At 47.0% G+C, this 12,880-nt stretch overlaps 1 protein-coding gene across 1 annotated transcript in view; it reads right to left on the bottom strand.

Annotated features, from left to right (window-relative positions):
- The window catches only part of ARHGEF5 (Rho guanine nucleotide exchange factor 5), a 37,645-nt gene that overhangs the window by 9,511 nt on the left and 15,254 nt on the right, over positions 1-12,880 (bottom strand). The window contains 15 exon segments of the mRNA XM_068401793.1: positions 449-711; positions 1,030-1,094; positions 1,808-1,889; positions 3,757-3,889; positions 3,892-3,954; positions 3,956-4,038; positions 4,041-4,136; positions 4,139-4,430; positions 4,432-4,720; positions 4,722-4,930; positions 4,933-5,408; positions 5,411-5,541; positions 5,543-7,083; positions 7,085-7,192; positions 7,195-7,377. Coding sequence (XP_068257894.1) covers positions 449-711; positions 1,030-1,094; positions 1,808-1,889; positions 3,757-3,889; positions 3,892-3,954; positions 3,956-4,038; positions 4,041-4,136; positions 4,139-4,430; positions 4,432-4,720; positions 4,722-4,930; positions 4,933-5,408; positions 5,411-5,541; positions 5,543-7,083; positions 7,085-7,192; positions 7,195-7,377 — 4,014 coding nt within the window.

Below are 12,880 nucleotides of genomic sequence, written 5' to 3' on the forward strand. Positions count from 1 at the left end.
TCACAGAGGTCAATTTGGTAAACTCACACTCTACCACAGGAACTACAATTTACTGTGGTTTTATTAGCTTCTCTCACAAGGTTACATGTGGGAGAATGCTACAAGTTGTCTACTTTGATACTCTCTTTCACCTTGAACATGCTCAAAATTCCTTGTTTTATCTTGTTCCAATTTCCCCATGTCTGTTTCATGAAGTTTCTGTTAAGGTCCAGAGTCCATCCTTCAGTGCTCCTTTTCTCTACTATTCTGAACTTCAGCACTGTACTACTTCACAAGCACTGGTACCACACCATACTGCTTACATGGGTAGAGCTTCAACCTTCAACCTTCTGCCTTCAACCACCTGCATTCCCACATCAGATGTTTTTGGTCTCCACTTTAACCACCCTTCTGGGGCCTCTTTCCTGACTATAGACCACCCATCTACCTTGTTACATCTGTCCATTACCTCTTGCAGCTTCTGCTCATCACGGGACATATTGAGTAGCATTCTGCTGCCCCGTATCATGGGGATGTCCTGCCAGAGGGATGCGTTAGATGAGACTGACAGACGTTGCAAATATGAGTCCTGGGGAGACAGCACTTTCCTCCGTAGCCTTGGGGAGCTTGGGAGACTTGACTCTATATCCTCTGCGAAAGAATCCACTCTCTTCTGGCTTTGAATGGCCTTGTTCAGAACCACATCACTGTACTCCTGATACAGCAATCTTGCTGTGAAGAGAGGCATATACATTTATACTTTCTACAGCAGCTACTTGCCCTCTGCTTTAACCTAGAGAAAACTCTGTTACTGTCTCAGATTAGGATAACTGAATACATTAGACCACATGCACCTACTATAAGCAAAGCTCACCAGCTGCCTCGGTGTACTGCAGGACTCTGGTTTCACTGCCTCTGCTAAACACTGCTCTCTAATGCCCCCTCCTTGCTACCATGTGGCAGGAGCCCCTCTCCTCTGTGCTCACTGAAAGGGTGAGAGATGATGGAGGAGAGGGGTCTACCACAGCAGTTCAGGCAGAAGGTACTTACAGGAATTGATCAGTTTGGAGTGCCGGCGTTTGAAGTTCTCCATCGCGTCTACAGGTTTCTTCTCTCTGTCAGGGAATAAGGATTTGGAAACAAAGAGCAAATGAAGAGTACACTGCCAGACATGGCTTATCCAAATCTTAGTAACAAATCTGGCACAGCACGGACCTCTCTTTCCAACAAGCTCAAGCTCCACATGTTTTACTCAATGAAGAACAAAGTTTGGCTTGATGGATCTTATCAACACTTACAAATACCTTAGGGGTGGGTGTCAAGAGGAGGGGGCCAGACTCTTCTCAGTGGTGCCCAGTGACAGGACAAGGGGCAATGGGCACAAGCTGAAACATGGGAAGTTCCATCTGAATATGAGGAGGAACTTCTTTACTTTAAGGGTGGCAGAGCACTGGAACAGGCTGCCCAGGGAGGTTGTGGAGTCTCCTTCTCTGGAGATATTCAAAACCTGCCTGGACGCAACCCTGTGCAACATGCTCTAGGTGAACCTGCTTTGGCAGGGGGTTGGACTAGATCATCTCCAGAGATCCCCTTCCACACCTAACCATTCTGTGATTCTGTGAAACACTGTCCTAAAGGGACAGAAATACTTCTGTTGCAATGGGGTCCTCTCCCAGAGGGCGTGGACTGAAACACAGGCCTAAGTAACTTTATTATAGTTTTCTACTCCTTATCATCATCTTTGGTCCCTCTAGTAACAATAGAGAGCATCAGGTGTCTGTGCTACACAGGGATGGAGCAAATTCTAAGGGGCCTTTGAGAGACTTACCGCAATATAACTGTTTCTGAACTGACTGGTGGTTCCCTGTGTGCCTTGTGATCTTCTTCCTCTGAAGAAACAGAAGGGATATCTGCATGTAAGACAATTAAAAAGTAAACACATAAGTCAGACTTTAGAGTCGAGCTATAATCCTAATAATACACAAATACCACTTACCTATACCCTACCTTAAGTGGTGTGGTGGTCTGGGTTGGAGTACAGGTGCCCTCCTAACCTTTATTTCTGGGTCAGAAACTTTCTCGTTTTAATAATCCTTGGCATCTTACTTACACTTACATCTGTTACTTAGTGACATCTGCTTTTCATACCAAGAATAAGGCCAAACACTTTACAGAGATGACAGTAACTCTAAAGCTTCCATCTCCAGTTTGCCAAGCGAAGACACTGCCTGTGGGCTCTATTGGTGCTGCTTTCCCCCTTTCAGCAACTTGGGCCAGGCATCAGAGGATCAATGGACCCAAAGTCACTAGTCACGTCTGAAAGTCTTTTGTGGATGCCGAAGCCCCAAAAACTCTCAGTGATTTTGGGGCAGAAATGCTGGACATCTAACAAAGTCACTGCTGTGAAGAGTCTTAGAAAGGATGAGGCCTGAGAATAAATGCTGTAGTCCAATTCTCCACACTGATGTACTATGTGAGCATTCACAAACTTCTGTTTTGGTCAGCTTCTCTTTATGTAAAACAGAGAAAGGCAGAGTTTTTCTTTTGTTTTGTGACGGGTTTAATTAAAGAAGGTGATATATAAGCTGTGTATATATATATATATATATATATATATATATATATATATATATAAGGTGCATATATAAAATTAATGGAAGCCGGAGGAGGAAGCGAGCCCAAAGACTGAGCTGCAAGTATGAGTCAGGGGAAAGACAGTACCGTTGCCTAGAAGGTTTTAAAATTTGGAATCAAGAATTTACAGGTCAAATACATGAACAATCTTGATTCAAGTGCTGCCAAACATTTACACCCCTCAACACTCCCTCCTTTTCCCTCTGTGCCAAAAATCCAGCATGTTGGGAGCTTGGAAAATAAACTAAATAGGAGCTGAGAAGAAGCGAGTATGTTTAAAGGTCATGCAAGATATAATAAAGAACAGACGTGCATCTTGACAGTAAATACTGTCTGAATGAACTGCATTACAGAAGATGCGTATTTTCCATTTGTGACATCAGTGTTTTGGCTTCTATGCAAGTTGGGACCTTGGATTTGACAATCTGCATTCTTATCTCTAATCTCAAATATTACGTTGTCAGGAAGATCATCTCTTTCAGAAGGTCAAATTGGAACCTAAAGGTGTCAGTTGCAAAATAAAGGGAGGCAGCAGATAAACAAAGAAGTAAAACATGCTGCAACAGATACAGGCTACTGAGGGTGTGTGCATGCGTTTTCCTTACTGCTTGGAAAGGGGCTGCTACAAGTGCAGCAAAATGCAACGGCCATGTGATGGCAGCAGAGATGATGAGCAGAAGCTCTGAACTGAGCCCCATCAAGAAATTTACTCCTGCAGGTAGGCCAAAATACCCCGTGTTACAGAGTAAGAGTAATCATTAAACATGGAGAAAGGACACAAAGAGAAACTGGATGCGAAGTTGAGGGATGAGGGCTCCGTGAGGTACGATAAGCTCTCTGTTGCAGGTGTTAGTGTGAAATGAGGGGACTGAACCCCAGAGTGCAGCCCTACTCAAGAGAACAAGCAGGATGCACTGGTTACAGGGTAGCAGAGAGGAGCTAGAGGAGAGTTGGGAGGGGGAGCCTGGGGCAGGACAGCAAGGGGGCTACAGGGCTGGAGTGAGGAGTATTACCAGAAAGGCACAAGAGCAATGCCAGGCTCTCAGCTCTCATGTCTTCTATCACATTGCTTATTTAATTTAATCCTACATTTTTTGGTATCTGCAATAAAATTTGAGGGGAGTGGAGGAGTAGATAACTCACCCTGCAAGATGTCTGGTGGTACTGACGTCCTCTTCAGGCCTTGCCGGTGCCAGTCCTTGCTTTTTACTCGGCGTTTAATTGGGTTTTCTTGATTGGCTGCCGGCTCCTGTGCAACTACTCCGATCGTTTTTTTTTGTCTGGCCAGCTTGATGATTTTTCCAAGGGTGAATGTCTGGGCATTTCAGCCTTTGACTGAGCTACCAAGTGGTGTTTCTCCTTCTCCTTCCAGCCTTTGCTTGACTCTCCTCTCACCTTCTCTTTGCTCTGTGATTGTCAGTGTAGCTGGACGTTCTTTTTGTGTCCACACCAAAGATGCCTGCCTGTTTGCTCCCATTGTAGCTCCACTGAGACCTCCTCTTCTTGGCAGGTTGTTCTGGTGGTGGTGGTGATGGAGGGCTGAGCTGGAGGAAGTGGATTGGATTGGTGAATGCCAGCATTGGAAGTGGCTGTGCAGAGTTTCTGCTCTTCGAGTCTGTGGATGTTATCAAGCCTTCCAACGAGGGCCAAGAAGGGTGGTCAGGTGAGGATTTTCCACAACGTATATCTATGTGCTGGTCTGCTGTTTTCAGGGCTGGGTGTCAGAGCAGCCAGCCCAATGCTTCATTTCCAACAGCAGAAAAGCTTTTGGCCAACAAACTGACCCCTGAGTCATCAGAAGTCTCAGTATCGTGGGTTACCTGAGTCACCAAAATCCCACTCTCTAGTTACTGGAACAAGGTCATCTTTCTCTGCTGCATCTTCTCCATCAGAAGCAGAGGCCACAGTTTAGGAAACAGAGACAGAGGTGGCAGTCCAGAGAGGATGGCTTATAGTAGGGCGAATGGCTAGTAACTTATTATCGTCCATACCACAGTTGAGATGTGGCCTAGAGTGGGGTACAGGAGCCAGTGGCTGGTAACTTTCAAGGGATGGAGGTTGGGCAAGGTGATTTGCATTAAGTGCAGGGGCCTGAGCTGACTGGGGCTTGGACATGGGAAGGAAGATGAGGAAGCTGTTTGGCATCAGGCTCAGACGTCAGAGGTAGGCTTGAGTGGGACACAGCGGACAGAGATTGTTCTTGCTGGTTCACAGCAAGGACCATATCGTCTTCAGAGGGCCAAGTTAGGGTGCTCAGGACACTGGAGATTCTGGATCCAGGCTCTTTTTGGTTTAAACAGCAGTCAGGACTGATTAAGTAAAGACAATTTGTTGTGCTTCATGATCCACTTTTGCTTCCATTTCTTTTCCTTGGATAATGGCACTTTTTTCTGTGTGGTTTTGCTGAATTGTCTCTGAGTGGTTCAGGGGAGTGGAAGTTCTGCCTGGTGTTTGCGGTGGTTCTAGAGGCCCTGCAATGATAGCCACAGTCCTCCTATCCTCAGGAGGGCTGCCCTCTAGAGGAAGACAGCTCGTGTATATTACAGAGAAAGAAGACGGGCCACTAAGGTCTTCATGAACGCCTTCCTCAGAAGTAAGGAGATCATGGGAACTGTGGCTTCCCCCTGTATCAGTACTTACAATAGCAGTTTCCCCTGATGTTGGGTCCCGCACCTTGTACAGAAGCAGCTTGGTTTGACTGGCTTCTCTACAGAGTCTAGCAGTTTGTTCAGGTTGGCCACCAGGACAGTCCTTAGGGGTCACAGAGGCTGTTCTACTAGCAGCCTCTTGCTGTGGGCAGATGTTTAAGCCACAGATGTGAGCTCTGAGGGTAAAGCTGAATGAAGTCCTGAAGCTCAGCTTTTCCCAAATTTTTCTGTAACAGGATGAGGATCTATGGGATCAGGTGGCTCCAAGTTCTCGGTACCAGGGCTGTGCTGGAACAGAAGCTCGGGCGTTCTCTGTGCTAGAAGGTGCTGCCACTCCTCCATGGAGTGATGCACCTCTTTTATCAAACCTCTGGACAGCATTTCCATGCCCATCACTGTGCTCATCCTCCCTGTCCAGTCTTGTCCTGTCATCCCAGTCAGCTTCTCCAATATCCTGACCACCGATGGAAAAGCGGCCAGAGTCTTCTAGGTCTTCTGCCTGGTCAGAGATATGGTATGTGTGTGGAGGCACCATTGGAGTTTCACCCACTGGGTTCAGGTTATTTGAGGACAGAGGGCTGACAGCAGGTGGCTGACATCCAGAACCTGCTTCTGTGACATGAGCTTTCAGCAGTACATCCTCACCAGGATGCTGATCCACAGGTACAGGTTCCCCAGGAAGAAACACTGACGCTGTTTGCTCAGCCAAAACAACATTCTCCACACCACACAAGTCCACGTTATGCCTGGGAACAGAAGATCTCTCTGACCCAAAAGCTGCTGATGAGAGAGCCTCCAGTTTGAGCTCTTCCTCCAGTTTGAGCTCTTCCCTCTGCAGTTGTTGTTCCTGCTCATTTTTTTCCTTGTTTTTCTGATCCTTGGGCTCCAAAGATTTTCCTTCTTCTGGCAGGTTATGCTCTTTGCACTCTTTCTTCTCCTCTTCCTGCTGAAGTTCAGATGCTGCCTCCTCTTGTGCTAGTTCCTTATGCTGTGAAGTATTCACTTCTTCAATTTTTTTAGCAGTATCCTTTACCTGGAAGGCACTCTCTGCTGGAGAGGCAGGTCTGCCCTCTCTTTTTCTGTGATCATCTTCAAGATGAAGGCATTTGGAAGTGGCCAAGTTTTCTTTAGGAACCTTTACTGTTCTCTGGTCTTTGACCGTGCTGCTATTCCTTGTTTCACCAGCTGAGACGTTTCCTTCTGCTTGTAGTGAACTTATTTGGCTGTCATCTGTTAAGCTGGAAGACAACTGATGGGAAGCGGAAGACTCTCTATTCTCTTCCAAACCCTGGAGTGCTCTTATGCTTTCCTTAGCGTCTTCAGAAGTGTAAAGTTTAGCCAAGTCCTCTACTGCTTCCTCTGAGGTAGGTTGCTCATCAGTTGCTGGTGCCACTTTTTTGCTGCTTTGCTTCTGCTCTGCATCAGTATCAACCTCCTGCAAAGAATCTGTGGAGATCTTATCCAGAAAGGGCTCAGCCTTATAATGCCCCTCTGAAATGGTTTTACATACCAAGAAGCATTTAGGTGTCTCTCTCTGAGAGGAAATGGCATCAGCCAAAGGAGATATTGGATGCTGGGCCTGAGGGTCTGAGCCATGAAAAGCCAGTTCTGCCTGGCACTGAGGAAACTCAGTGTTTAGGTCCACAGCCTGCAGGATGGCATTGCCAGGGGCTGGCCCATCCTGGACTGTGATGAGAGAGGAAGAGTCCTGGTTGCTTTCCAGGTCAATCAGCTCTACTTGCTTAAGTTTCAGAGAACAATCCAGTCCACCCTCCTCTAAAGCATTTCTCCTTCCCAATTCCAAGAGTCCCTTTTGAGGCTCGTGCATCACCTTGCTCCTTTTTCCAGTCCTGCTGCACTTTTTGCACAGGGTTAGAGGGTCTGCCCAGCATCTCTGCTGCTTTCCCTGGAAACAGAAAGGCAGTCCTTGGGAAGTGCTGAGCTCTGCTCCCTTTGCAGAGTCAGCCGAGCTGGTGCTCATTCGGCTTGATGTGTGAGGGGCATGATGCTCTCTTCTGGCTGCTGTAGAATCCCAGGCTTCCCCCAGTGGCACGCTGGCTTCTGGGGGAGTGGTACCTCCCTCACTGGTTTCTTCAGACTCCATCAGTGACACATCCTGCCAAAGAAAAATGCATTTTTCTGTTACTACTACAGAATGATACAGTGGATCTAATTGGCTTAAGAGACTTTTAAAAACAGGTACTAATCCAGCTGAGAAAAAAAAACCCAAAATATATACTTAGTGGGTGATAAGAGCTGGGAAACAAATACCGAGAGCAGGCAAACACCCAATGTAAGCTTGCAGTATGAGAGTAGCGCCAAAATAAAACTACTAGTGTCTTTTCAGTTTTACGTACAAATCCAGAAAGTGACTTTGGTCAATGAGCAGAGATGCTGATCTCTCTGTAATGGCTGCAGTGCAACTTATGAGAAGTGTTAGCCACGGCTAGCTATCTGAACCCCAAAAGGGGATACCTGAAGGCATTCAGAGAACAAGAAAATCATCAAAATCTCCATTAATTTTTGTGGGGCATGGTGGATGAATACTCATGACCTCTTCTAGTGGCTAGCTGAGTCTTAAAGTTCTCTTTGATTTCAACATGGAAAGGCCTCTACTTTGGAGCTGACGGCTCTTTTTACAGAACTCTCTACGTATGTATGTGCAACACAGGGCCTTATTGCAGCTGATCACAGGAATTGATTAACAAGACATAGGAATGTAAGAATTTGATTAACAGATAACTAGGACATGACACAAGACACGAGATATTTGAAGGCTATAAACCACAGGTGTTGAGAGGAGTACGTCTGGTGTTTGTGGACTATCTACAAGACTACAAAGAGAAACTATATCATCATTTAGTCTACTCGTTTAGGGAAGGGGGGGAAAAAAAAAAGTCATCTCAGGATTGTTGGACAGTTTCCCAAAGGATATAGTGGAATTTCCCATCCATTATTGCATTCGAAGTTCAGACATGACAAAGCACTAGGGAATGTGCATTTAGGAAATGTCTGTGAAAAGGATGGTAGAATCTGATTCACTGCTTTTATCTTTCTGGCTTCTACCTATCCCATGACTACAATCCCTACATTAAAAGACATGAGAAAGAGACAAACCTTAGTGGCTCCCCTGCCTTTGGGACACTTTCTCTAGTGTTTCAGCCTGTCTTCTCTGTTCCCTATCCCCTACTTATCAGAATTGGCTTATAAATTGCTGGTTTGGGCTGCTTCACATACACTGAGTACCCTTGCAGTCATACCAGAGCTTGTAATTTAGCCCTGAAGGATCTGCTGCAATGTGCAGCCACAGACTTACTCCTGAATAAAGCTTCAACATTCTCCTTCATCCTATCTTACACATGTCAAAGTTTCCAGACACAAATGCATAGTCCTGCATCTTTTGGTTAAAGGAACCATTCCACATTTCTTCAGGTAAAAGCCCGCTAGCTGTTCAGTGGCAAAAAAAAGCCCCAAGGCCCGGCTCTGGACCGGTTGCAAAGCTTGTGAAAAAAAAAAAAATTCCTTTTCTTGCTCAAAACAGACAACCAAATCTATACACTATTTCTCTGGCATTCCCAATTTCCCTACAATTTTAAGAATAGCATTTTTCCAGAGTTCCAGCTGCTGTTGGAGGGTGTGTGACAATTTCACTCGGAAGACTGACAAACAGAGAAAGGAAAGTCTCTGCATGGAAAGAGAATCTTTGAGATCCGTGGCGATTCCTTGTGGTGGAGTGGCTCTATAGTCACAAGTAACTTTTTCCGATCCTACACAGAGAGTAAAAGTAATAAGGGCATGATTACATCTGGACTAATTGTCCCAGTTAACTCCATGGCCAGGGCATGCCTGACCTGAATGCTGGTTTAGCTTATATTTTCCCTTGCGTCAAGTGAAACAGAACACCTGCTCTGGAAGCAATGACCCCATGCTCTGGAGTTAGAACTGAAGCATTATATACACCTTAATCATGGGGATTGTCATTATCTTATAGCTTTGTAAAAATGGGGAAAAAATTGAGTTAAATAATTAACTTATCAGTTAACTTTGTTCCTGCGTATTTTTTCTCATGTAATCTTTAATTTTAGTTTATATTGAAAAGATAATCTTTCTTACAAAACCAGGCCAAAACTGGGATCATTCAGCAATTTGGATTTCCCCCGCTCAAGGAGCAAGTAGTTGTAAATAGTTATAATTTCAACAAACAGTACGTTTTAAAGAGATATGTCTATTCAGAGAGATATGTTCCATTCCCACAGGGCTTCTGCCACGTCTTACTGCCGTCAGCTAATACTAAACTACTTCAGTGCTGCTAAACTGTCTTTTGAAACAGTTGCACAGGGGAAGGTAAAGGACTGTCAAAAAGAAGCTCCAGCATAGAAACAGCTTGGCAGAGCACAGAAAGTAGCAGGGTCATAAACTTGTAAGCAGCCACCTTGTCCAAAGCAGGATCAACTTTGCTCATGTTGTCCCCGATAGGTACATCTACCCCTCCTTTAACAAAGGTTCCACGATCACATCAGATCATTCTTGTGCTACGCTGCTCTTAGCTCTTCTGGCTACCTAACTTAAGTCTCCCCTGCTCTATGACTAGAAAAGTACTACTCACACCTAATACAGACAGTTTTCAGAGAACAGGCTCCCCAGAAGCAGAGAGACTGTTTAGGCAGACGGGTGGTCTTGGACACAAGCTGATGGTTAAGGAAGGTTTACTACTAAAGACAGGATGGCCTATAAAGGTCCTGAATAGCAAGATCCTCAAACTCAAGACCACGCTCTGCGAGGGGAAGAACTCTTGCTCACTGTGCTGTTACAGATGTACACAACTCTGAATTTCTTCTTATTAAGCTCAAAGACCCAGTTTCCATTTCTCTGGCTCTGTTGCAAGGGATTTGGACAGGTGAAAAGACAAGTTTAAAGCTGCGTTTGGAGGAGTTCCAGGATGATACTCGGAGACTGGGTAAAGGGAGGTGCACAGCAGATCAACACTGGAAGCTGCCAAGTGAGATTTGTCTCATCATATTACTGCCAGGTGTTTTGCACACCTGAGGGAGAGCAAGAGAGAATTTTTGGGAAGTGAGGCAGGAGAAGGGACAAGCAAACTCTGCAGAGACAGTGGGGGAGGACTTACGCATCTAGTCAGGGAAAGAGTTAAGCTCCTGCTTGAAGGCTGGTGCACTGTAGTGAAAGACACAGATGTCTCTGCAATAAGGATTTCATGGAGATGAGAGGAAATAATAAAACCTGACTGACTACACCTGTAGCCTTCACATACAGAGTGGCTTCGCACAAGAGCCCTGTAGTTACCAGAAGAGACTGCCTGTGGAGCACTGCCACGTTATGCTCCCACTGCAGGTCAGCTTGGTCTTCCACCAGAGGAGGGCCCAGGAGACCCCCAGGAGCTGGACTAGCCAAAGCAAACTTTAAATTAGCATTTGCATTAGGGCAAATAACAAGACGGACAACTTGCCCCATCTGGCAAACTGCCAGCTCTCTAGCGGGCTACACAACTCCTCCCAGAAACTTCACCATTACCACTGTTGGGCACCTACCTGATCCTTCACATCTCTTGGATCAGATGTTTGAGCTTGCCATCCACTCTCTTGTATGCTCTGACTCTATTGTCAAATGAGGTGATCCGATGCTCCTATTGAGATATAAGCTAAGCCACGCTCTTCTCCCAAGAGAGCCAGGAAATCCAGGACTTCAGCTCATGTGCACCTAACTCATAGGGACTCGGGCACAAACTCACTTGGCCACGCTGCGAACCATGAGAGGGTGCAGCTGGCCACATGGCCAGCATGAAACAAAGGGGCAATGCTTGGTCGCACTGCAATAGGGAGCACAAAATTTGAGAGGAGGGGAAGGCGTCTGCAGAACTTGGCCAGGTAAGCAAACAGGACAGCAGTGAAAGCACTAGTAGACAAAGCAATTCCCGTGATGATGCACACATCTATCCACTTGCTTTTCCAGATTACAAAAGGCAATGCGAATGTCATACTTCCTTCCAGTGTGGGTTAATTCACCTGGATGGAGATGACAAACACTTCTGGTTTTAAATAGAAAGTACCTCACCTTCCTCCCCCCCTCCTCCAACAAACAAGAAAGGAGAAATAACAAGTGCTATCAAGCACAGACAAGCCCTTCAGCAAGCCAGGAAACAAGGCAATGCAGAATTAAGTGGAGTCCTGACATCCTCCTCTTCCAGAACCGGGGAGAGACCTAGCTTTCTGTGTGCCATCTTCACCCTCCCCACGTGGTGCCGGGTGCCTCCCGGCTGGCCTTGGCCCCCGCGGCGGGGCAGGCCACGGTCCCCATCCCGCTCCCCTTGCCGCAGGCGCCAGGGCAGCCCACACACCCAGGCTGCTGCAAACACACTCCCGGCAGAGAAAGCCCTGCCCTGCAATGACGTGCTGGCCCAGCTGCCCTGCCAGAGCTGCACCGGCAGCCAGAGACACTCCACAGCACACTGGGCTGCCGGTCAGTGCACCAAGGACTCCCCTGCCTGGCCCTCCTCCTTTTCTCTGAGAGAGCAGCCAGAGCTTCTGGGCACGAGAGGAGAAAGGCATTCACAACAACCTTTGAGCGGCACAGACAAGGACATCTATTTTCTTATTAAAACAAAGGCTTTCCCAAGCAATCCATTGGTCAGGCATATCCTTGCTGGTGCGATCACAGCTCGGTATAGAAATGCCATAGCCAACTTCAAGCGCTGCAGCTCAGGCAGGAGACGAGCTCCCACACAGGCCTGCAACACCCCCAGCCGAAGGGCAACAAGGCTGCCCTGAGCTCCGTCCTGCTATTTCAGCTCAGAATCACAGAATCAATCAGGTTGGAAGAGACCTCTGGGAACATTGAGTCCAACCATTGCCCTGACACCACCATGTCAACTAGACCACGGCACTGAGTGCCATGTCCAGTCTTTCTTAAACACATCCAGAGGTGGTGAATCCACCACCTCCCTGGGCAGCCCCGTTCCAATGTCTAATGACCCTTCTGAGAAAAATGCTTCCTAATGTTAACCTGAACCTCCCCTGGCGAAGCTTGAGGCTATGTCCTCTTGTCCTATCGCTAGTTGCCTGGGAGAAGAGGCTGACTCCCACTCCACTACAGCCTCCCTTCAGGTAGTTGTAGACTGCAATAAAGTCACCTCTGAGCCTCCTCTTCTCCAGGCTAAACAACCCTAGCTCCCTCAGCCATTCCTCATAGGTCATACCCTCCAGACCCTTCACCAGCTTGGTCGCCCTCCTCTGGACTCGCTCCAACACCTCAACACCTTTCTTGAAGTGCGGGGCCCAGAACTGGACACAGTATTCAAGGTGTGGCCTCAGCAGTGCTGAGTACAGAGGGATGACCACTTCCCTAGACCGGCTGGCTACACTATTCCTTCTTGGCCACCTGGGCACACTGCTGGCTCATGTTTAGCTGGCTGTCGATCAGCACCCCCAGGTCTCTTTCCACCAGGCTGCTTTCTAACCACTCTTCCCCCAGCCTGTAGAGCTGCATGGGGTTGTTGTGGCCGAAGTGTAAGACCCAGCACTTGTTCTTGTTGAACCTCATGTCATTGGTCTCAGCCCATCTATCTAACCTGTCCAGATCCCTCTGTAGGGCCTTCCTACCCT

This window comes from Nyctibius grandis, chromosome 5 (assembly GCF_013368605.1).
Source record: "Nyctibius grandis isolate bNycGra1 chromosome 5, bNycGra1.pri, whole genome shotgun sequence".
Classification (NCBI taxonomy): Eukaryota; Metazoa; Chordata; class Aves; order Nyctibiiformes; family Nyctibiidae; genus Nyctibius; species Nyctibius grandis.